At 47.8% G+C, this 23,675-nt stretch overlaps 1 protein-coding gene across 1 annotated transcript in view; it reads left to right on the top strand.

Annotated features, from left to right (window-relative positions):
• LOC119172358 (uncharacterized) overlaps positions 1-20,358 on the top strand; it is an 80,431-nt gene extending 60,073 nt beyond the window's left edge. The window contains exon 2 of the mRNA XM_037423420.2: positions 19,927-20,358. Coding sequence (XP_037279317.2) covers positions 19,927-20,213 — 287 coding nt within the window. The 3' untranslated portion in view covers positions 20,214-20,358. The remainder of the gene's footprint in view (positions 1-19,926) is intronic.
• Positions 20,359-23,675: the final 3,317 nt, after the last annotated feature.

Raw genomic sequence — 23,675 nt, 5'->3', positions numbered from 1 at the left:
AAGATAACGTTCATTAGGTGGCCAATGAGTGGACGCGGGAGGGTACCTTGTTCCAGAAACCCTATGGCATCGACCACCTGCCAGAACTTCGTCGACCAGCGCTTCCCTAGAACTATATATATATCTGTCTCTCTCTCTCTCTCTCTCTCTATATATATATATATATATATATATATATATATATATATATATATATATATATATATATATATTTTACGACACATCGCACTTCGATTGAGAACTCGTTTCACTATTTCTATACACACGCGTGAAACAGGCCCGTATACCACAACGATCTCTGTTAGCTGTCAACTCTTATCTGTACTTCATTAGCGCCTCTCGGCATCTAACTCCTCGCTTCACTTCAATTAGGCTCCAGTCACGCGAGTTCTCTCAAACCAAACCAAAACCTTACCCGAGTTATTTCTCTCATAATAACCATGGCGTGACGGAATGAAGGCGCCACAACTTCGTGACAGGCTGCCTGACGTGGCGTCAGACGCACCGTCCTTGCTAATGCATAGACACGCAATACGCGTCACCTCACAACCTCATATTCGGGAGAGAAGCTTGTTCGTCGCGACACTCGTATGGCTCGGCAGCTTTTCCAGCGGCTCCAACTAAACAAACAGTCAACGCCTCGTTTATCAGAACCGCTTTCGGCTGTATATGGGGCTGTCGCGTGAAAAAAAAGACCATAAACAAATAACAGACCGGAGTCGTTGTATTCGAGCCAAGCACGACACGCATAGACAAAAAAAAATTCGAAGATGCACAGGCTGGCTTCTATAGAATCAGAAGAGTAAATATATAAACTACCCTCCGCGCCGACGGAAACACAGCCACACGGGGCTCAATAAAGCCGCGCCCGTGAGTATACATAGCTTAGGCGAAAGTCGGTGTGTGCGACGTATAGAGGCAGGGGGCGCTGGATGAAGTTTGTCGCCGAAGTGGCATTTCCGACGCTGCGCTTGCTGTAACTATGGCAACCTTTCCAGCTGCGACAGAAGCCGTGTTTGTTCCTGGAACAACCCGCACTCTCTCGCGCTGTTGCGTGCAACAAAGTCGAGAGAAGAAACAAGTGCGCCGCCTTTGTTGATCCCGGCACACGCGTATACGGGTATACGAAAACACATCGCACCCGCCGTAATTAGCTCTGCTACTGGTCCTCCACTGCTGGTGCCGAAGAGCGAGAAAAAAACGGAGGCAATGGCAGAAGCCGTTGGTGCCCCGGCGCCGACACTTCCTGACTCGATCGTTCGCTGACGAGCCATTTCCGACCGGCTCCGCGAGCACAGTCGACGTCGTCGTCGTCCCAGGACCTTCTTCCTCACTTCCTCTTCATCTTCCTCTCCTACAATCCTCGCTGTGCATTGGTTCGGACACCAGGAAATTTCCTTTCTCGCAACGTCCTAGTGACGTCCTCGTAACATCCCCTTCGCTACGCCTTCGTGGTTTCGCTGCTACAGTTGCTCCCGTGCATGCAGTTGTGATTCCATCGGTTGTTTATGCGTACTTGTGTTCCGTATTCGTATATCTATATAAGTGTACATGAACTGGCAAGGACGCGTCAATTTCGAGTCCGCGACACCGACGGAGTTCTTTTGTACGAGCCGAATTGGGATCGCCTTTGTTCCGAAGCTCCGCTTAGGGGAGGTTATCTCAGCCCGCTTTGTTTTGGTATGTGCCGTCTCATCTATGTTTTTTGCCTCTCCCTTTTGGTGAGGAAGCGGTCATTAACGCGAGGAGTGCTTGATTCGGGATGTTACGCACGCACACACACACGCACACACACACACACACACACACACACATATATATATATATATATATATATATATATATATATATATATATATATATATATATATATATATATATACGCACACACGTGTGTGTGTGTGTGTGTGTGTGTGTTCAGTTTTTATCACTTTGTTATCCATTTCTCATTTTTGTCTGCCTCAGCAATGCATGGCAAAAAAAAAACATGGTTCACGTTCACGTTACTGGACGCGTCTCTCTGTGTTTCCTCTCTCCGATACAAATGACGTCCAAATTTGGCAGCTATGATTTGAATTCGCTCATAATGTTTCTTCCGTGTGTCTTGTTTTATCGGTTTGTTTGCGATGTTTAACGTCGCAAAGGGGTTAAGACTATGCGGAAGATACTGTATATATATAGTGGAAGGCTTCATATAACTTCGGCCTCGTAATGGTAATAATATGCTCTAGAGAGATAGAGAGGAAATACAGCGAGGGTAATTAAGCTTGGCTAGGTTACCTATCCTACACTTAGGGTGGGGGACAGAGGAAATATTAGAAAGGAAAGAGGTCAAGAGAAAAAGAAGATTAAGAAAGAGATGACTAAATAGTCAGCTCGAGACTACACATCACGGTGTCGCGATGTTCTTTCACAAGCGCCCGTGAAGTCCAGTGGTCCATAAGAAGCACAATCGAGCTTTCGTGGCACTAGACATCGTGCAGTATGCGCACAATCCTAATTTAGGATGTCACATGCACCTTTAACTCCCATCACGATAACGCGGCCTTCTTGTCTCTCTGCGGTTCCACTTCGGTTCGAGAAATGATAACTAATACTAAGAATTGAATATAAGTACTTCCAACAGATTCATTCATTCATTCATTCATTTTTTTATTTGTTCTTCACAGCTTGTTATAGTTACATGTTGTGAAAGAGGCTAAGAAGAAGAGCTATTACTTGGCGGTTTGAGGTGAATCTTGGTGCCATTTTAGCATCTAAAGGAGCGGTTCAACAGCCTCATGAATGAACCATGAAGACAAGCATGGTGTGTATTCGGTCAGATATTTTTGGGTGACGAGCATCAGCGCAGAAAGCGCGTTAATGCTAGGGCATTAGCCATGCATGGGGCCTGCCATAGCTTTCCTGCAAAGAGACATGTGAAACGGAGAAAGCATGTCTGACCATTGCATTATCTTGTGTACCATTAAAACGTACGAAAAGATTAGCATACAGGTGGTCCCTGTACGCAGCTGCTTTTGCTTCATGTATATATTGACAACTCCCATTCATTAAAATCGAAGTTTAGAGTGTTCACTCGAAGCGTGGCCTTCTGGAAATCCCGCTCTCAATATGGAACAACTGCAGCTATAGTAGACACAATTTTAAACGAAAAAAAGTGTTGCACAGACGGTCTCCCTCCGCAACCGGTTTGCTTATGCGGAATATACGGTGGCCCAGCCGAAGACGTGTGTGGCGGAATATATATACGATGTCATTTTTCACTCCGTGCGTCCAAGAAGTCGCCTTTTTTTATTTTTGTGAGGCCTCTCATGAAGATCTCCTGGGCGAAAAGCCGTCTGCAGAGCACAGGGCCCGTCTACACAGACGTCCATTGTGACTCAGTCATGGCGGTGGTGGCGGCGACTTCTTGACGCATGCCGGCAGCTGCACAATCGCGCCTGGTTGCTGTCTCTTCGGACTTTTTTTTTTCTTTTTTTACAGTCGGCAGTGTGTGTGCAGCAGCTATTCTATATACAGGAGCCGCTCTACGCATTGACACTGCGGTGCTTCGTCCGCGGCGAAGGTCTAGCCGAAGCAGGGAAACCAAAGATAATGCAGTCAACAGTGCACGAACAATAACAGAAAGAGTATAGACTTCGCCCGTGTGTGCCATCATTAACCGTATGTATGCGACCACTTGTGTACACACTCAAATAGACACACACACAGGCGCACATTCAGACGCCAGTGCCTCCCGCCCCCCATTTTTTTTAAATGCTAGATTGCAACCCTTTTATAGAAGCAACCGGCGCGCAGCCATACGGCTTTAAGTGTCGATTTAGGTGCTGATACAGTGCGCTGTAGCGAACGTAGACTGAATTTCTTTGTATCAGAGTCGCTTGCATTCTATATATAGTACAGAGAGGCTTGCATTGTCCTGCAGCCGTTTATTATTCTATTCTGTCTATACTCCAGACCGCTGCTTTATTGTAGGTATGCTTATCCACTTGTCTTGTGGGCGTATATTCATGCAAATGTCCCGTTAAAAATTCTTGTAAGGTAATATGAAAATATTTGAGCCAGCCACCATGTCGGACATATCATTAGTGAAGCCGGCTAACCAATGGGAACAAGCACTTGATAAAGAGAACTTTTCTGAATGTGGCCCTGGGTATTAAAAAAGCCTAAGTAAAAGCGCTCGTCTCTTTTGCTGTTGTGACGTCATAAATACATATTTAATGACCCATAGACATGACGGCCGCGTTTCAGGCTCACCTCTTTCAGAGAAGCAACACCTGCAGCTTTGTTCATCATTCGATTAGTTTCTTTTTATTGTCTTTTCTTTACCTTACGGGAACGAGATCGTATTCGTTTAGTTTCACGTTAGGCCACCGGCACGCCAACTAGAAACAGTTACTCAAGCGTTCAAGTTCCTCCAACTATTTACAAGCGTGCGAACTGCAGCGACGAAAAGAAAACTGGGCGCCCGCCATGCGGAAGGCAAAGCTTCTCCGAGCAACACGTCGCATGTGATTCTTGGAAGGCTGCCACGTACTAACTGGAGTGCGGAACGACGCTAAAACCTCGTTTCTTAAGGCGACGGCAGCCAAATTTTCTGTAGCTGAGCATCCGTTCCAATGCCTTCTACCGCGAGTCTCTCGCGTTCCTTGGTGTCGAGGCGACGAGGATCGGAATTCAGGCGCAAAAACTGCGTGATGAATAGATACCATGCCCGAGTGAGACAGGGACGCGAGACAGGAGCAAAAACGCCAACAACATGCACGGATGCTGCCTTTAGGGTGTAGGAATGCCAGACGAGGAATGGCCGTTCTTTCTCTTGGCCGTGCATATGCGTATATCTTGTATCACGTTGAGTTTACCTTGCCGAACCGATGCACGTTCGAAGACACTGCGGGGTGTTGCAGAGCAGCGAGCAAGGAAGGAGGCATTGCCGCAGCTGCAGCAGTGGCATGTCGGGGCCGCACACTGAGACACCTGGGACATACCTGGGAGGGAGATGGTTGGCGGTGATGTTGGGGGAAGGGGCGCTTGGGGGGCTGCGGTCTTTTTCGGCAGGAGTAGAAACCGCGGGTCGACTTGAAGCTCAGCCGCGAACCCGGCGGCAGCAGAAGCCCAACGGTGGTGCATCGGGCAAGCTTTCTCGAGAGCGAAGGGGGAGGCGGATGAAGAGTGTGAGAGTAACAGGGCGCTCTTCTTATGCTTGCCTTTCAAAAGAGCTCGCGGCGACCATCCATCACAATGCCGCTGCGCTGGACTCGGCGAATGAAAAATGGTCGCTCGGTCGCGATAAACAACTGGCAGCCAGAGAGCGCGCGCGTCCCTCCACCGCCGCGCGCAAGGTAGACACATTTTTTGGGCAGCCGCGCGGACAAAGCAGAATTCGAGACGCTCGTGCAAGCTACTTCGTCGCCCAGCGGCTTCGAGGGTGGCTGCGAGATGGGGGGGGGGGGGGGGACTCGCTGCGGCAGGAGTGACGTCTGTAGCACATCGCACAGGGACCAATAACGCAGCACCGTAGCGGGGGATCCAAAAAGAACATAAAGTGACAAACAGACACAAGAAACGCGCGCACCCAAAGGAGCGAGACAGCGCCGGTTTGGATACGGTCTCTTCAGCCTGCTGGGCTTACGTGCGCTCGAATGGAATGGCAGCCCGCGCGATGCGGCACATCGAGCGCCCTCGGTGCAAGAGCCGCCGACCACCGGCGGTTAGAAACGCGCTGGGGACAACGGGTCGCAGGAGGAGTGTTTCTTTGTCTGCGATTGAATTGCGTGTAACGAGTGCATGCGTGCAATCGCTCCCCATTGTGTGTGTGTGTGCGTGTCAGTCTCAATGCACAATGGCGTATGTGGGCCCCCCACTCGTGTAATGACCCCGAGGTCGTGCTCCTGATTCCCCAGATTCGAAAAGCTAGCCCTTTCTTTCAATCAGAACACATGGACCCACTGGACACGCGTTTCTGACCCGAGTCGATTCAGGGCAACCCGATTCCACCAATGGCAAATAACCCCTGATTGTTATGCATGCCAATTAGTTCGCTAAGTTGTGCTTAACTATATGGCATCGAAAAAATTTATTTGTCCAGTCGTGTTAACTTATAGGCAATGTTAACTCGCCAAAAGACACTGGCTGCCCTAGATAGTTCTACTTATGCTGTTTCTGGCATAGGAAATGAATTTAAGAGACTGGTTACAGGAAGCGACAACTTCCCTAACGGCACATTTAATAGAAAGATTTAGTTGAGCATTGGCAACGGCTCTGTGGACGCTCAACTAAAACGGTCATTACCTATAGCATGGCTGTTGCACGAAGGTCGGTGAGCATTTCCGTAGCAGGCCAGGGAAGACGCAGTAGAAGAGCTATAACAGGTAAATGACATCGTAACCCTTGGTAGACTGTTGGCAAAAAGTCTTGTTCAGTTTGAGAGAGAGAGAGAGAGAGAGAGAGGTTTATTTACAGAAAGGCAGAGGTCGGCCTAAGCGATAGCTTGCTCTAGCCATATGGTGTAGTAGCGCAAATTCGACGGGGACGAAGAAGACAAGAAAACACGACACTCGAGCGAGTGTCGTGTTTTCTTGTCCTCTTCGTCGCCGTCGAATTTGCGCTACTACACCATATGGTTAAATGATGTCTCACCAACTAGCCCAGCTCTCAACTTTACTGAGCTTGCTCTAGCCTGCTACTCTACACTGGGGAAGAGGAAAGGGGAGAAGGACTAATGGATGACGATGGTGAGATAGAGAGGGGAGTATATAGAATTATTTCTAGCTGAGAAAAATGTTATAGCCGCGCATATGGTCCAGTTGCTTGCAGAAAGGTTGTAACCACTTTTATGACCACAGTTGCACTGTTGGTTTCTGGCCAAGGGCCCAACACGGTCTTATCAGTGAAGTTTTTCGAAGTAAGGTATTAGAGCCATCTTACTAAATGATGTAGCCCCATGTTGTGCGGCCTGATGATTCTATATGTTCGTAGAGTGAAAAATATTGAGTAAGAGCTCTGAAAGGCGCGGATTAATTCACGAGAATAGAAACCTCTTCACTTGTATATTATTGTGCTATCCTGTTCAATGCTCACGTCGCCACTCAACGCGGCTGATGGGCGAGCGCTTTGCGACATCAGCATCGACCGACCGGACGTCGCGCCTGATCGATTACGGCCGCCTTTTTTTTTTCTGAGCCAATTCATGTGTTCGCTGAACTCCCTTACTGTCCTCGCTGTCGGCTCTTCGGGGAAGAGGGAGCCGTATGTGCGTCACCACACTTCGTCGTCGTCGCTTCACGGCGCGATTCGAGCCAATCAGCTTGTCGAGCGTGTGCCGTGCGCACAGACACAACATGCGTGATGCGCCACCCGTCCGCTCTCTCGGGGCCTCATTCATCACCGCCAGGCAAGCGAAAAAGAAAATAAAAAAAGAAAACGCAGCGCACGCAGTTGCGCCGCCACAACAACAATCGCAACCAGCTCGCAGAAAGCTTTTGGGCCGAGAACCACGCAGCCGTGTCTGCCGGCTGTTTATCACTCTTCTTGGTCGTACATGTAACACACTATATGTGTGCAGCTTCAGTGGAGAGGTCCAAAGCCTGTGTCCAATATGCCGTCGCAAACTGTACTCTCCCACGCAGTCTCTCCCCAACGTGTCTCTCCCTTCAGTCTTAAAAAGACCGCAGCTCCGAAACAGCCCCCGGATCGATCATTTTGCACGTCGTGCGACGAACGTTATGCCACGCGGCAGTTTTCCCGACGCACGCCCCAACACCGCGGCCGAGGTGATGGGTGCTTCCCCCAAAGACGTGCAAGCAGCCCGGCAAAAGGTGTGCGCGTTCCCTTCGCCGCCGAAAGCGTCGCCTCGGACGACGGCTGCAACATCCGGACTCGCGCGGTTAAAGGCGCCTTCAGTTATGTCGTGCTTCGGCGGTGTCGCTGTCGCTTGCCGGCGTCCGGCCAGCAGCTCCGACACATATACGCCACGCCGGTACCACGCCACCCCGCCGCCTCCTCGCCCACGCGTCGGTTTTGCGACTGGTGACGGGACGGGAGTCCGCCGCTCTGCTCTCGTTCATCTTCATCAACCGTCAAGTCGACCGCCTGTCAGGGACCCGCACGCTCTCGATTGGACGGCCCGCGCGCTGCAGCGCTAGCCGGCGATGTTTCCCGCGCTCTCAGGGAGAGAGAGAGAGAGAGAGAGAGAGAGAGAGGCGTACCAGCTAAAAAAGTAGCTCCAGAACTTCCTTTTTTTTTTCATCGAAACTTTTTTCGTTTTATCTGCCCCTTGTATCTTCTTTTCCCCTTTATTTTTTTTTCATCCCGGCTTTCCCACTGCTCTGCTTTGAGCTCTGCGAGTTTTTGTTGCGACGTTCCAGAGGAGCGCCGCTGACGTTGGCACGGCTTGTGTTATAAGCCCGTATAATCGCCGACTCTGTATAAGCTGCATAACGGTGGCTATCATGCCGGGGAAGTTGGGGTCACGGCGGCGGCTTCTCGCTAGTGTGCAGTCCCAAGTGACCACGGGGACGGATCGCTTGAGGACCGCTACAGCAGAACGTGGAAGACTGCGCAAGAATACACTCTCTAAGGCAAATCTACAGTGTGTGTTACTCGTTTCAGAGAGTCCTGGCCTGCCACGTGTATGAACTTCGTCAGAGAATCATATCAAGTCGTTGAGGTCAAACGACCCTTCGACGAGAGTATACTGATGTGCAAAGAGAGTTCACGTCTATCTTTAAAGAGAGTCGTAAACATGGCTAGTCAGGACAAACGAAGATGTGTCAAATGGCATCTTTTTTCTACTGCGTATACAGCTGCCAAGTCAAGCGCTAACTGTTCGTTTCGATGCTAATTCGTAATATAGTTCGAAGGACGCAGGTTCGTTTCTTGTATAGTTATGTACGCTTGAACGTCGCTGCTGAATAATCTGAAGCTTTATATAGTACCTTTCAGAAGGATGGTCATATTGGAGATAATGAAAGAACGAAGTAGATGGAAGCTTGTGTACTTTGTGATGTCAGTGCTCGTTGAAGAACACCAGGTAGTCAAAGTTTCCGGAGCCCTTCACTACGGCGTCTCTCATAAAATATCGTGACTTTTGGACGTAAAACCCAACATAACATTATTAAAAAAAACGAAGCAACGTAGACAGAGACTACGCAGTTTTCGTGCCATTCGGTGAACTTTCCGCTCAAACACCAGTGCACTGTATCTTTTAATTGGCACGTGCTCCGTATGCAAGATTACCACAACTCTGAAAAAGTGCTCTTTATACTCAAGTACACATTTTAGTCATAGGCGTCCACATGTGGGAGGGGAGGATAAGGGGCGCGCTTTTCCTATAGTCACCTAAGAGGGGGAGGGTGCAATGTCAGCCCCACACATATACATCATTAAGAGGGAGGGGGGCACGAACATTGCACACGTCTATGACTTCAATTTTAAGCTTGCCGTTGATATTCGTATAAACATTTCTATGTTGTTATTGGGCATTCTTTTTCGTTTGGGACCTATGTTATGACGTTGATTAATCAGCATGATCATGATTGGAAATACAGTTTCCTAAGACGTTTTATTTTTTGTCTGCTTGATTCTAACGTACTTTAGAGCTTTGGTGACTTCTTACATTGACGTCCCTAAAGCTGTTTAGGTGAAAAGTGTTCCTTGACCATTTATCAGACCTACTGAGCTGCTAGCTGTTACTGTACGTTGCAGAACCAGATTTACTATTTAAGGCTATTGGTTGAACATCTGCGCTAATATTCGGCAACATGATCGCGTCCTCAACTGCGATTTATCTGAATACTACCCCAGCAAAGGGCACCGTTTCTTATAGTAAAGCGCATTAGTCCTGAAAAAAAAAAAAACACTTGTGAGTCAAACAAGCCAGTCACACGGAGCGAGAAATACCAGAAAGGTGAAAATACCCAGTTTCTCATTGAATCAGTGCAAAATAATAATAAAGATGTACGAATGGGTGGAAGTTCACCATTTATTGTAATGCTTGCAGCGGGTGGTTTCCCTCTATATTAATCTTATAGTGTCAAACTGCAAGATGACCATGACATATATGTTTTAGCAGTGAAGACTATACTTTGTTATTTAATCAAAATAGAACGAGTCCTTACGCCACGAGAAAATCTTATAACTGCTCTGCTTAAGAGATCACAAAAATGACTTACGCTTAAACTGTGAATGAGTGAAAACAGTTAGCTAATCGTGTTGCTGGATGTGTCTGTACAGAAGGCAGTTCGCCAGTGGTTAACAAAAAGCTTGTTAATCCATTCCCAGGAACTGAATCGACAAACGTTTTTGTTCGTAAGAACTTTTTTCTCACTGGTATTCGGCTTCCCCGAATAATATGTTCGCTGTTGGTTCTAAACAACTTTTGTTTTTCAGAAATCTACTAGCGTATTCAGTTTGTCATTCGCTGGCGAATCGTAAAATAATCAGTAGAGTCGCAGAAGTTGCCTGTTCGAAAAAAATGGTGGGTTAACAAAGTTGAAGAGCATCGACCAGCCCCTACCACCGTTGCTGTACTACGTGTACACATGTGTATGTATACATATAGTACTTATACACATTTTCACATGTGTGAGCATGCACTCATCAACATGTATTGTACACATACACATGTACACATTGAAGTTCCTTGTCGCATATATACACAAGAAACGTTTCACGCCGTGAGTGCAGTGATAGCAGACTAAGCGAAACCCGATGTTATATAAACGTATATCAAACGTATACCGACGCCGATCAACCAATGCAAACCGATCGTACGAACGTAAAGCTGTTGTGAATTCGGCGACGGCTGCATTGTCGCAGGAGGCGAAAATGCGGTAGGCCCGTGTGCTCAGATTTGTGTGCACGTTAAAGAACCCCGCAGGTGGTTGAAATTTCTGGAGCCCTCCACTACCGCGTCTCAAACAATCATACGGTGGTTTTGGGACGTTAACCCCCACATATCGATCAATCAATTAACTCCGGTTATTACGAATTTGTAAATTTAAAACCCTTTTAACGTTCCGCGCTTGTCATATTAGATATTCCGTTGTTACGTAGCGGGTACTCCATCATTTCTCAGACTTCGCAAGAAACGCTGCCATATACGCCTGGGACTGAATTCCCATACGCCATTTACTGAAAGCCTAGATCCCCGGGGATGGCATTCACAAAGCTTTGTTCGCAAAAGTGTTTTGCCATTGGCTAGTGGCCTTTGCTTATGAGATGTTTAGGGTTACGGTTGGCTGAAACGTTCTCGAATGATTTCAGTACGAGTCCTTTTCCTGAATACGAGGCTGAGAATGACGCTACATTTTATCAAACTATTTCATGCAAAGCGGAAAGCAAGTGGTGTACTTCTAGTTCAAACAAAAATGATGACCTGCTGTATAAGGCCAGTGGGCACCCGAAGAAAACATGGGTTATTTTAACACGGGACCTATCGAATCGAGACGTCCTTGTAACGACAGGGTTGGCGTCGTAACGCCTTCGAAGTGCGCTCACACGTGTATACTGAGAGAGAGACAGAAAACATGGCTTTGCAAGGCGTCAGTGCGGGCGTAATTCTGCGTAAATGTGGGTTGGTGAAGGGAAGCCTTGGCGACAGGTCCGGCCCGCGTTCTCGCGACGTTCCAAATTACAGAGTGCTCTCTGCAATTAGCCGAATTAAGCATTCCACCGTCCCGACTGCGAAGCAAAAAATATCGTGTCGCCGCAGTCGGCGCCTTCGTTGGAAATGAGATTCACATTAAGTATGCATATCTCCGCATCGACAAGCGCCGTGCACCAACTGTGGTGCTGCGGGGCGTGCCACAGCACTGAATGGGGCGCCACCACCACTTCTTCCACTGCATGGTTCCGGACCATCATCGCACTTGGAGGCGGCAAACCATCCTGGCCCACCTCTGTGTGATCTACGTTCGATCTGGAAGTAATTTGCTCCGAGCATCGGGACTAAGATGAGGGGGAGAAGAAACGAGAAGCACGGTTGAGAATTCGTTCGCCGGACCTGCGCGTTTTTCGATGGCCGGTCGGCCTTCTCGCAGGCCCTGATGGGGCGATGCAAAGCCACTCCTTTCTATCACGCCCGTGCACGCGTTATTGCGTGGCGTCTTCTGCTATAGTGGCCTGCCGGAGGGGATCTTTCAACTTGTCTCGCCGCCATCCCGCCGATGCTCCTGTCCTGTGCCGGACTGTGGCGCCGGTCAACGCACTCTGTCGCGCGCGCGCCACCTACCGGTGGCCAAATGAAAGCCGCAGGGAAATTCCCGAGAATGCTTTGACGCCCCCCTCCCCGTTTCTCTCCCCCCCCCTCCCTGGGGCGTATTACCTTCCTCACGGCTGTGCCTTCTGGGCCGGACTGGCTCTTCGGATATGAAGAGTTCGTGATCTATTAACGATCCGAACGGTGTGACGACGCCACTGAGTGTACGCGCGCACTCTGCTGTGACTGCCCGCGCTTTTCAAAAAGAAAAAGAGGGAGAACAAAAACGGTAAGCGAGTCGGTAGGAACTGACTGGAAGCAGTAGCAGTAGCCGACATGGTCGGCCCAAGCGATCGGAATCACGAAAGAACTCTCCCGACGGAAGCCTGAGGGTACAAGCGTCTGCAAGACAGCCCCAGAAGTGAACGAAGAAATGCACTCCGGCTGAGCGAAACGAATGAAGAGAAAAAGAAAGAAGAAAAAGGAAAATGTGCTCTCTGTGGCGGAGACCGGTTCCTCTATGGCAATGCATCAACCTGCCCGCCGCCCGTGAATGGTCAGAGAGGGCGGAACACGCAATTATTACGGGTTCATTTTCTGCGGGTTCGGGGGGGGGGTGGAGGTGCTCTTGAGGTTAGGCCTAAGCTAGGCGAGCGTGTCCGACGACGGCGGCCAGCAGAAACGAAGCGAGGAGAAGTGGGTGCGTGCTTGGCTGCCTGCCTCTTTTCCTGCCTTTGCCTCGTCTACGCGTGTGCGTAGGGGCAGCCCCCAAGCACCGACACACCACTGCTGCTAGCAGCCTCACGAATTCTCTACACTGCCGCCTGCGGCAGGCCGCTCCAGTGACGCGTCCCCCTCCCACCAGCCCTCCCAGTCTGTCTGGTATACGTAAAAGCCGGCTGTAGAAGGCGCGTCGTCAACAAAAACAAAAACAGAAAAAAAAACAGTCTCGCCGCCGGCGGAGACGTGTAAGAAGGAGTTACCAGGAGAACGACGTGGGGTCGAAGAAGTGCCATCAGGATTGCAAATTGGAGTAGAAGGAGTGGAGGCGAGACCTAGTGCTGCCAGACAAACAGGGATGGAGGCTTCCGTGAAGTAAAGCGTGCAGCGTCTTCTGAAAAAACTGTCTGTGTTATAAAAAAAAAGAAAGCAAAAGCAGAAAGGCAGTCTTCTTACAAAAGACTGTAGTGTATAGGAGAAAACGTGTCGTGCGTGCAGAGATGAAGGAAGCTGTATGCCATGGAAAGAGATTTTCGCATTCGCGGGTTTCCAGCGCGCCGGCGACGAACGAACGAAGCCTGACTCATTGCCTCTCGCTTCTTCTCGCCTCCAACAACCCTCCCCCTTCAACCCCCCCCCTTGTGCCCCCCCCCGCCACCTTCCGCCTCTCGAAGAAGCCACAGACTGAAACGGCGGCGGCTCTTTCGCTTCGCCTCTCGGCACCAAGTTCCTTTCCGGTCCACGCCGCCTCGGCTCCCTCCTTTTCCTCGCGAAGATTAATTTCTCAAGATTTATACGGTCGCGCGACCTGTGCGTGCGTGCCGTTGTATTTTTTTTCTTCCTGTTTACGAAGGCGATTGTCTCTGCGCGACAGACTCCTGCCCGGCTAAAGCGGCCCTTCCCTCTTGACGTACGCATAATTTATTTATTCCGCCATTTACAAATTGTGAGACGCGCCGGTTTTGGGGTAAACAACATCTCTTGCTTTTCTTACGGCTTTCCATCGAGTCTGAGCGTTGTTTGCAGACATGTTCCTTCCGCTGGTCGCGGGTTTTGCGCTTCGTTTAAGCTCTCATGGGGTCAGGCGTTGCCAAATTGTTTGTTTCTTCCTTGTTTTCATTGGCATGTTGATTTTCGTGACGCGTACAAAGTGGCCTTGTCGAGCCTGTTGCCATGGCGGTCCTTTCTTGAGTGTATATTTAATGAACTTTGAGCCTAATTCAAGATAAACGTGAGAACTCTAGAATAACCAAGGCAAATGGGAGAAAGTGACGCATGCATAAATGAGAACGCAATTAGAGAGTGAAGGGGTACGTGTAGTCTTTCCTTCTTTCATTATTTTTTTTCCGTTCTTCCTTCCTTTATTTCTTCCTTTATACCTGTTGTTACCTCCATTTGTCTCCTAAATACTCTCGTGTTCACCACTAACCGTTGAAATATCTTCATTCTTATCTCCTCCTGATGCTCTAAATAGTTGAAGCTTAACTTTCTACTTTTTATTTACACTAAACGCTTAGTGCTAGAATTATCTTGTTTATTGTTAAGTAATAAAGCGACAAGGTTAAAGAGATCGTTTTGCATAAATTTCGATGTCACTGTCAGAGTCGGCGCTGTTGGATGTAAGCAAAAAATCGGTGTTGTCACGGAGCGAAAAACCGAGAAAGATTCAAGTGAAATCAATAATTAGAACTTGTGGTTCGAGGGAGTATCAAACCGGGTCAATCAGATGTTCTACGATGCAGTCACACCATCGCTTGAAACAGCTCAAAAAAAAAAAAGAATCATAGCATATCCACGAAGCGAACGATGATGAGTGGGCGAAGCTGCGGGGTATCGTTCAAGTAACCTTGAATCCTTCGTACATTACCCACTCGAATGCTAACTCGAACGTGCAGATGGGTGAGAACGCGTGTGTACAGTACATACGATGCTGTTTTATTGGTCGTATATGGTATTGAGGTGGGCACTTCGTTTTTTCCTTCACTAAGACTGTCTTGTGATCATTAAAATGAAGAGCCAATGGTTCTTCGATAAGATGTAATCTGAAGTTCTTAAAGGCGAGGTCTGTACACGTGCCCCTGACTGTTGTTGGTTGTTTATAGTAATATGAAATGCATCTTATAGCATATCGCAGCGTCATATTTCGCACAAGCCAGTCGTCGTTAATAATGTCCACATTCCCCGTGACGTTGCAGCTTAGATGACGACAGCGCGTTCACGGTTGTTTTCATCCACGGTAGAAAAAGAACCTATTGTGTGGAACGCGCTTATTTTTCACTGTCAACGTGGGAGCGGCCCGCAATCGTATACCCCAATAAAACAGGGGTGGAATCCTTCAGGACCCCAATAAAGTTTTTCATCCATCCATCTGTCAGCCACAGAACAAAGTGTACGTAATGATGTGTAACGGGTACCTCGCTTATCAGCAGAATGATGAACGTTATAGTGCAATAGTGGGCGCTTCATCGACATCGCTTTTTCGTATAGCGGGTACCTTGCGTGTGCTGTACCGTGATTGTAGAAAGCGAATGTGTGGTCTGGAACGCGCTTGTTCTACATCGTCGTCAGCGTCATCGGAGGGTATACGGTGCGCAACGCCAACGTGCAAGCTTCGACCTCATGAAGCTTCATCCTTACACAAATCTCACGAAGCGGGAGGAGTCTCCTTAACGCTTGTAATATTGCGTGACAGAAGCGTAGAATCGCATTAGGTGTCAAAATATGTGAATCGCTCAACAAGTGGGCGTTCTAAAAGCCCACCTATTACAAAGCGCTCAGGTATATTTAGTCATCATCAGCAGCAAAAGCATCAAGAAAGGGAGCAGCTGCGTACCTTTGTTGCCTTATGCGCGTGTATAGTGGGCTCTTCGTTGATTCACAAGACGAAGGATTGTGGCTTAGTGGGCACTTAGAAGTGTGGCAGCTTGGGCTAGTTGCATGGTATGACATGACGATAGTTATAGCTCGACAACGGAACGACGACACAGAGACAAGAAGGAAACGAAGGACATAGCGCCCGTGTCCTTTGTCCTTCAAGTCCTTCTTGTTTCTGCGTCGTCGTTCCGTTCTCGCGCTATAACTATCGTTAGTGGGCACATTGCGACTGCACTTGCAATAGACATTTCGGGATAGTTCGAAACGGCCGAGGTTATGCGCATGCATAGATGTTTTCTTTCCTTGCAGCACGGTTGAAGCATCCTCCGAGAACCGAAGCTAGGCTAGCAGTTGAGAATGCAATGCGTAGCCTGATGCGTACGCTATGGCATTCTATAATAGGCGAAGCTCAAGCGCGCTTCGAGTGTTTTTTTTTTCTAATCGGACCTTGCCTTTAATGTTTGTATATCACAACCAATGTTCGATCGCACGTTGTTTAGATAAGTGTTCAACGATTTCGAGTACTTCGTACTCAACTGTGGCATGTAGAGCAGTGAGCCGTCCTGCTGACTCATACGGTGTTTAGAAGAAGTGGTTGTGTTTAGAATAGAAAGAGTGGTTAATGGTTTAGAATACTCAGTACTATACTATGAGTGAACTGAAAGCCGTCCCTCGGGCCTCAGACTTGATGAGGTGGCATCGACAAAAATTACTCTCGGGCCGGGTCATGTGTTTAGAAAAAAAAATGTTTGTGTTTAGAAAAAGTTGTCAACAACTTGGAGTAATTGGTACTCTACTATGGGAGAGCTTAAAGCTGTCCCGTGCGCTCCATGACGGGCACTGTGTGTTTAGAAAAAGTAGTTAACGATTTAGAGTACTCGGTATACTCTACTATGGACCTGAAAAAAAGGTAGAGAAGATGGGCACTCACTAGTAACGAGCAATTGCGATTGAAGCTATAGTTGTTATACGCGTAATAGCGTTCTCCTCTTTGTCTGCGCGCGCACCTGTGTCTCAAGCTCACAGTTGCTGTTTTACCGAAAGCAGTGTATGAAAAAACGAATGGCTTCATAAATACGAACTCATTTCGAATCTCATTTCAGTATAGGAGTGCAACCTTTATTCCAGCGCATAGAAGGCAATTCATCGACTCCTGCGACGTGGTTAGAACTGGCATAATATTTTTTCGCCCGTATATATTGTCCCACTGATCTGGCGAAGTCTTTGCGACACGCGACTTTCGCGCCTTTTGGTCCCGCTTCGTCCTTCTCCTCTGACGCCTACGCGGAAATGAATGATAACAGTCCCGTTCTTCGACGCGACGTGTTGTACCAGCCTGCGGCGGCGCTAAATGAGGCTTGGCGTCGTCATGCGTAGCGATATCGGGACCTTGACTGTCGCGTATGCACGCGTGTTTTATGCCAACGCCAAGAACAAATTGTCGGTATAGTTTGGGACTCCTGCTGTTTTCTATAACACGAATGAAATGACCGATCTGGCGTTGCTATGTTGCGTGGTTCCGAACGTTACGTGCCAAAACACCAAGGCGAATAGTGCCAACCGTACATGACTTGAGGGTGCTCTTGCTACGTGGAACTAAATATGACTGCGCCGCCGCTGGTTTTGTTTCTTTTGTCTGTATACGTTGTCGCACGTTAGTCGTTATTACGAACGCATATGCTACTAAAGTGGCCTTCTAGAAACGTTGTCCGGCTGGCTAAGGTGCGAGATGAAGATCAACGGGGTGTGGGGGTGGGGGGCTTTCTATAATGTTTTCAAGGTGCTGTATATAGAATCGATGTGAATGACCCATGCCATCTGATGTATATAAGATGCCCCGAACGAAAACGTTGAGATTGTCATTATATGTGTGGTTTTATGTGTGTCATTATATGTGTGTTTATGTGTGTCATTATATGTGTGTCATTATATGTGTGACACTACATCAGCCGTGCAGGGACAATCAGATTACAAGAAAAAGACAGTCTGTGCAATCTCCGAGTTGTTGCTCCTGAGAAGTGCCAGATGCTAACAAAAGAAGAAGGAATGGATGAAAGGCGCATCTCTTTGTACACACAAGCTAATGCAACCAACAAGGAATGAACTTCAGCCTAGAAAGATATAGGGTACAATATTTGTAGTCTAACTGTAGTAATCATGTTATAAATGAAAAGAGAGAAAAGTGGACGAAAAGACAGGTGGCTGTTGGTATCGAACCTACAACCTTCGGATAACGTGGCTGATTATGTATACCGACCGAGCTACAGCGGCGGTTATCCTCTGGGCCACTTAATAGCGTATTTTTGAGCATTTAAAGCTTGTCCGAAGCTTGACACTATCTTTGTAAATGCCTAAGATATGCATGTAGCGCGAGAGAACACTCATGAACGTACGAAAATACGCAGATATCTTGTAAGCTTGAACAAATTTAATGCCTCTAATGTGCTTTAAGTCCAGCAGAGACGGCCTATATATAGGCTTGTTATCTTTAACGTATACCCTCATACCGAGGCGCCCTGGTACACACATTCTGAAACAGCACGTGTTGGTATAAGGACATCTTGCTGCGCCGTGAGCGACTGTGAAGCTTTGAGAATGATCCCGGGTGGCACGACCTTCATGAAGAAGCCACATGAAGATACCCTCATGGCGGTTGTTACATCGCTGCCTACACCGTTATGCCGCACAGCAGTGAGTGTATACCGATCGGAATAAATAGTTGAACGAAGTGCCACAAGATGTCGCCACCACTAGGGCTCGAAACTGAGCATATGCTTCTCTTCATGTGTACACCGTTATCTCGTTGATACTATTTCACGGAATAGAATTTTCAGAGTAATCCTTTTTTTTTGTCGGTTTTCGACCAGCTTCCCGTGGGAAGAGAAAATTTTCCTACGTTCATCGCGATTACGTTTACTCGATTAACCGGTTAATGCGGCTCTACAAGCATTGGGGGGGGGGGGGGACTTCGTTACAAATGCCATAGGTGATCTCCCGAACTATTTCAACAGCGAAGTGTGTTTTATGTGGTTCATGCTACAAAGCATAATGTGCCATGCTGTGTAGTGTCCCTTGACGCCATACGAGGCAGCGTTATACTTAGTTCGTCTCCATGTGCGCCTATATTCATGTTTTGTTTGTACTTGCATCGGATAATACAATTTCTTGCATGATACATTTCAACACTACTGTCCCAGGGAAGATGTATCTCACTGTATACGTCTATCCATTGTTGTGAAGACCTACTTTGTTAATGTATACGTTTTTTTCGCTATTGAGCAGGGCCTACATAACCAGTAAATGTACCTCATTCTGGAAAAAAAAAGTTAGAAATGAAGGGAACAAACACGGATACAACTAGTCCAATGTTCCCAAAGCTAGTCGTTTGTGAGCGCTATTTCACCATTGGTCGACGCCCTTCACTAATGATATGTACCACTACGGGAGTGGCCAAAATTTCCCTAGCGAACAATACCTATACGTATCTATAAGACGAAGGCTTCGCGAACTCGAGCCCAGTTTCACCTCTGCATAATCCCAACCAAAAACGTTGATTCAAGGCGGATGTTTATTTCTCGCTCATTTCTAGCCAGGCATGTCAGAACTCGCGACAGAAATGAAAGGCTTTGTTATTGCGGCCTATAGCTTCGAAGCGCGCACGACAAGGAAATAAATTCCGCTCATGCACAATGAGTGGGCAGAAAATAGTAACCGAACAAAAGAAAGAAAGAAAGAAAGAAAGAAAGAAAGAAAGAAAGAAAGAAAGAAAGAAAGAAAGAAAGAAAGAAAGAAAGAAAGAAAGAAAGAAAAGACCTGTAATCGCGGAAGATTTTCGCAGCAAGATGCATTTGCAAGGACGCTCTCCGTGGTGGTCAGTGATTTAGCACCATTAGGCGTCGGCCACACACACGAATGGGCAGTACCACTATGAACTCTGGCACGTCCACGCGTGCACTCTGTGGCTCGCGCATACGAGGCATAGACTACAGAGCTTACAGACACACACATACACACATACACACACGCACGCCCACAAACAGACGCACGACAAAAGCGTTTTTTGATGAGAACTATGCATAGAGCCTGCTTCTTCCTCGTGAGTCTTATAATGTTGTTGTTCTTCTCTGACGCAGACGGCGTGAACGCCATGGGTGAGACGAAGCGGCAGCGGACGTCGTACACGCGCTACCAGACGCTGGAACTCGAGAAGGAGTTCCACTTCAACCGCTACCTGACGCGGCGGCGGCGCATCGAGATCGCCCACGCGCTGTGCCTCTCGGAGCGGCAGATCAAGATCTGGTTCCAGAACCGGCGCATGAAGTGGAAGAAGGAGCACAAGATGGCCAACACTATTCCACCCCAGATTCCGCAGGTGATCCCCGACCACCATTCGCACATGCACAGCGAAACCAAGGCGTAGGCAGGGCAGCTGCTGCCGTTCTCATAACAACCGTTTGTTTGAACAAACCTCCCCCTTCTCTCTCTCTCTCCTTGTTTCTCCCGTTCCGACATGCCCACAAAACACCAGATTGAGGAAAAACAAAAAAAAAAAACCCGGAAAGGAGATGACGCGGAAAAACAACCATTATTTCGAGAAAGGAAAGAAAAGCCGAAAGAAAAAAAAAAGTACAGTCGATCCCGCCTCGTTCGTTCGTTCATGTGCGCTCGTTCTTTATTTTAAGATGTTTTTTTTTCTTAAAATGCGTTTAACTTCTTTCTACCACTTCTTTTCATTTCGGTGCTCCTCGCAATCTCGTGACGTCACAACGCGCTCCCGCGGTCACGTGACGCGTCCGATCCCTCGTCGACTGATCTCCCCGCATCGATACAAGCGGCAATTAAATGTACAATGACTCCGGCGAACTGAATCATTCGAAAAAACGAAATATCGGAAGCCGTCGCGCTATCAGAGGAACGCAGAATCGGAAGTCGGAAATTGGTTCGGAAGCGTCATTCACCTCATACCGGGGTTTTCGTCGTGTACTTGAATACAGCTGCCACCGTCGCTAACTTGAACTTAGGTGATCTTGATATCAAACGTTAGCGTGATAAGCGGCAGCATGGAATTAGCCCATCTCTCTCTGACGGAAACACACTATGGGTCCTCGCAGTATCCGTGGTTCCTTAATCATCCGGCATGACGTTGCCGAATCATAAAAAAATCATGTATTAACGATTAGTTACGTCGTGGTGCCAGAGCCACTCTGAGCGTGCATTTTATTGTTACGTTGCGTAAATAACTAAGATATTTAGGCAAGTTTCATCATCAAAACCAAGGACATCAAAGTATCGAAATTCAACACTTCGACTTAACGAAAATAAGTTTACAATTACGCTACCATACCCCGCCATCCTTAGAAGTGATGAGCGGCAGCTGCTATTCCTCTGGTGGTCGCGTCGGCTTCTTAGGCGAATTCTAAATCCGCCCAAAAAGCCAGCTCAGTCAAATCGATTTTCAAAAAACAATGACCCTCTCCTCCTCCTTGCTTGCTTTCGGCTGCCATGTGCGTACAGAGCTTCTTCTTTTTCACTTCTCTCGGAGGAGAAGACGTAACACGACCAAACTCGAAAAAAGATATTACAAACAAGTGGCCCCAATAAAAAAAAAGTAATAACCATCCGCCACCATGCGTACACCACCTCAGTGAAGCGAGCTCCGATGAACACCATCTGGTGCCAGTTATTCAACTCTTTGCCCACCCGCGACTAAATTGCTGAGAGCTAATTAATTAGTCAGCTCCGTTTAAAACTATTAAGCTTTGAGTAGCTTACGCTTCGGAAGTTGACCTCAAGCTGAAGCTCGTAATAAGGGATTCTTGAGCTTATAAAATTCACTCGAATTCGGTAATTAAAACTTACTAGCGAAATTGGACCAATATTGCATCACTGTTCAACCAATATATTGCCCCCGATCGGTTCATCTCAGCCTCGCGCATCCAATAAAGACCTAATTGCCTTTTCATATCGGAGATTAAGCTTTGCAACCAGCACTAACAAACAAAACGAGCAGAACTGTTTCAAAGCATGTCCCATCATCCTCCACAGCGGTGTATGGCAGCTATCTAACCTATAGTGCGGTCGGTGTGTCTTTCCACAGTGAAGCCCCCTTCTTTCGGGAAACAAACAAACGTGAGAATAACAACGGCTGTCTTATCTACGCGCGTGGTGATCGAAATACTGGGATAAGCAGAGCACAGACCTGGATCCTTGCACGAAATTGGCAAATCCGAAAGTACGACAAGAAATACTATCGCGAGAATCGCGCCGGCACGTCGTACAAGTAAAAAATAAACAGGCAAGATATGAAGAAACACGAGCGGACAATTGCCCTTCGACTGGCAAGCCTATCGCATTGCTAAAAAAAAAAGGATCCGGTCAAGGAATAGCTTTGCCCAGAAGTGCATGTCGCGGTCACACGTGTGGTATCATCATACTACTACGAGAAACAGAGCAAGCAACAAAACAGCAACGACGACGAGTAGAAGAACATTATGAACTCTGAAAACACGACCGGTGTGGCGCAAACTTCCGCAAGGAGAAGAAACGTGACCTCAACGCCGTGCGCACGAACCATAAGGACTCGCGCCAACCAACCAGACCCACGCAACACCCACACGAATCGACCTCATCTGAACACTCGCCGAGACGAGGAGGCCATCTTGTACACTACGAGGAACAAGAGAGGCTTGGAGAAAAAAGTCCAATAAGGAGACTTCGGCATGTAAACACGCCTACAAGGTGTACGCGAGGACTGGCTTTCCGACGCGCACGCCCTCTACACCCACCAGACGAAAGTGACGTCATCACATCGCACCGGCGTCTTTCTTCTTGTTCACCAGCGAGTGTCACCCACGGAAGAGTCGTGTTCTCGCGGAGCCCCCGGTACGCTTGCAAGAGGGAGTGCAATCACTTACGTCACCACCTCTCCTCCATCCCGCGTCATCCGTGTGAACTGTTTGGGTGAAAGTGGTGAGGAGGGGTAACGGGTTGCTTTTCTGTTCGTTCGTTCTGTGTGTGCTGTGGTGAAAAAAAAAAGGCACCTACCTGGATAGACACTCTCGGACCAACCCCCGACCCACCGTGAGCGGAGTGTGTACACCCTAACTGCACACGACACCCAACAAACACCGGTTGTCGGCATAACCAAAAAATTGTAAGACGAGAGATACAGTGTGTGACACCGCTGAAAGACACACACACACACAGGATAAAAGAAGGAAAAAGGAATATATATTTATATGTATATATATTATATATAAAGTACGTATGATCTGTAAAGTGTAAAGCGAAGGTATAATGGAGCAGTGAGAGAGGCAGAATTCAAACAAAAAAAACAAAAAGTGAAAGATACGATTTGCACACCGAACACACACGCGCGAAACACACAAAACACAAATCTACAAGAAAAAAAAACACACACGCTAAGGACTGTGTGACCACGAACTGTGTATCCCTTCTCCTCCACCTCTGTTTCTCCAATGCTGCGATCGTTCCAGAGATGACGTCGTTCGACGCCCGTGTCCTCCTCCAGTTGCCGAGTGGCGCTGCACGCTGGGAGGTGTCAGGCCACCAATGGCAGCTCGCGGCGTTCCGACAAAGCACGGGCCAAGGCAAAGGGACAAGGAAAAGAAGAACGAGAAAAACAAACTGTTCCCACTCTTTCAGCTACGAGGACTGGACTTTATGACGCGAGTTGTGTGATGATGCCTCAACACAGCGGACGCTATACGTGAAACGGTGCCTATGTGTGTGTCGGTGTCTTCAAGCATGTACGCGAAAAAAAAATAACTCGGAGCTGAAAGGTGACACGACGCAAGGTGTAAGGGAGAGTGTCGTTGTATTGATGTGATCGCATACTGAGGGGTTAAAAATGGGCTGTGGG

Source organism: Rhipicephalus microplus, chromosome 4, assembly GCF_043290135.1.
Source record: "Rhipicephalus microplus isolate Deutch F79 chromosome 4, USDA_Rmic, whole genome shotgun sequence".
NCBI lineage: Eukaryota > Metazoa > Arthropoda > Arachnida > Ixodida > Ixodidae > Rhipicephalus > Rhipicephalus microplus.
Note: the sequence above shows the minus strand (reverse complement) of the source record. Positions and strands in the feature narration are given on the sequence as shown.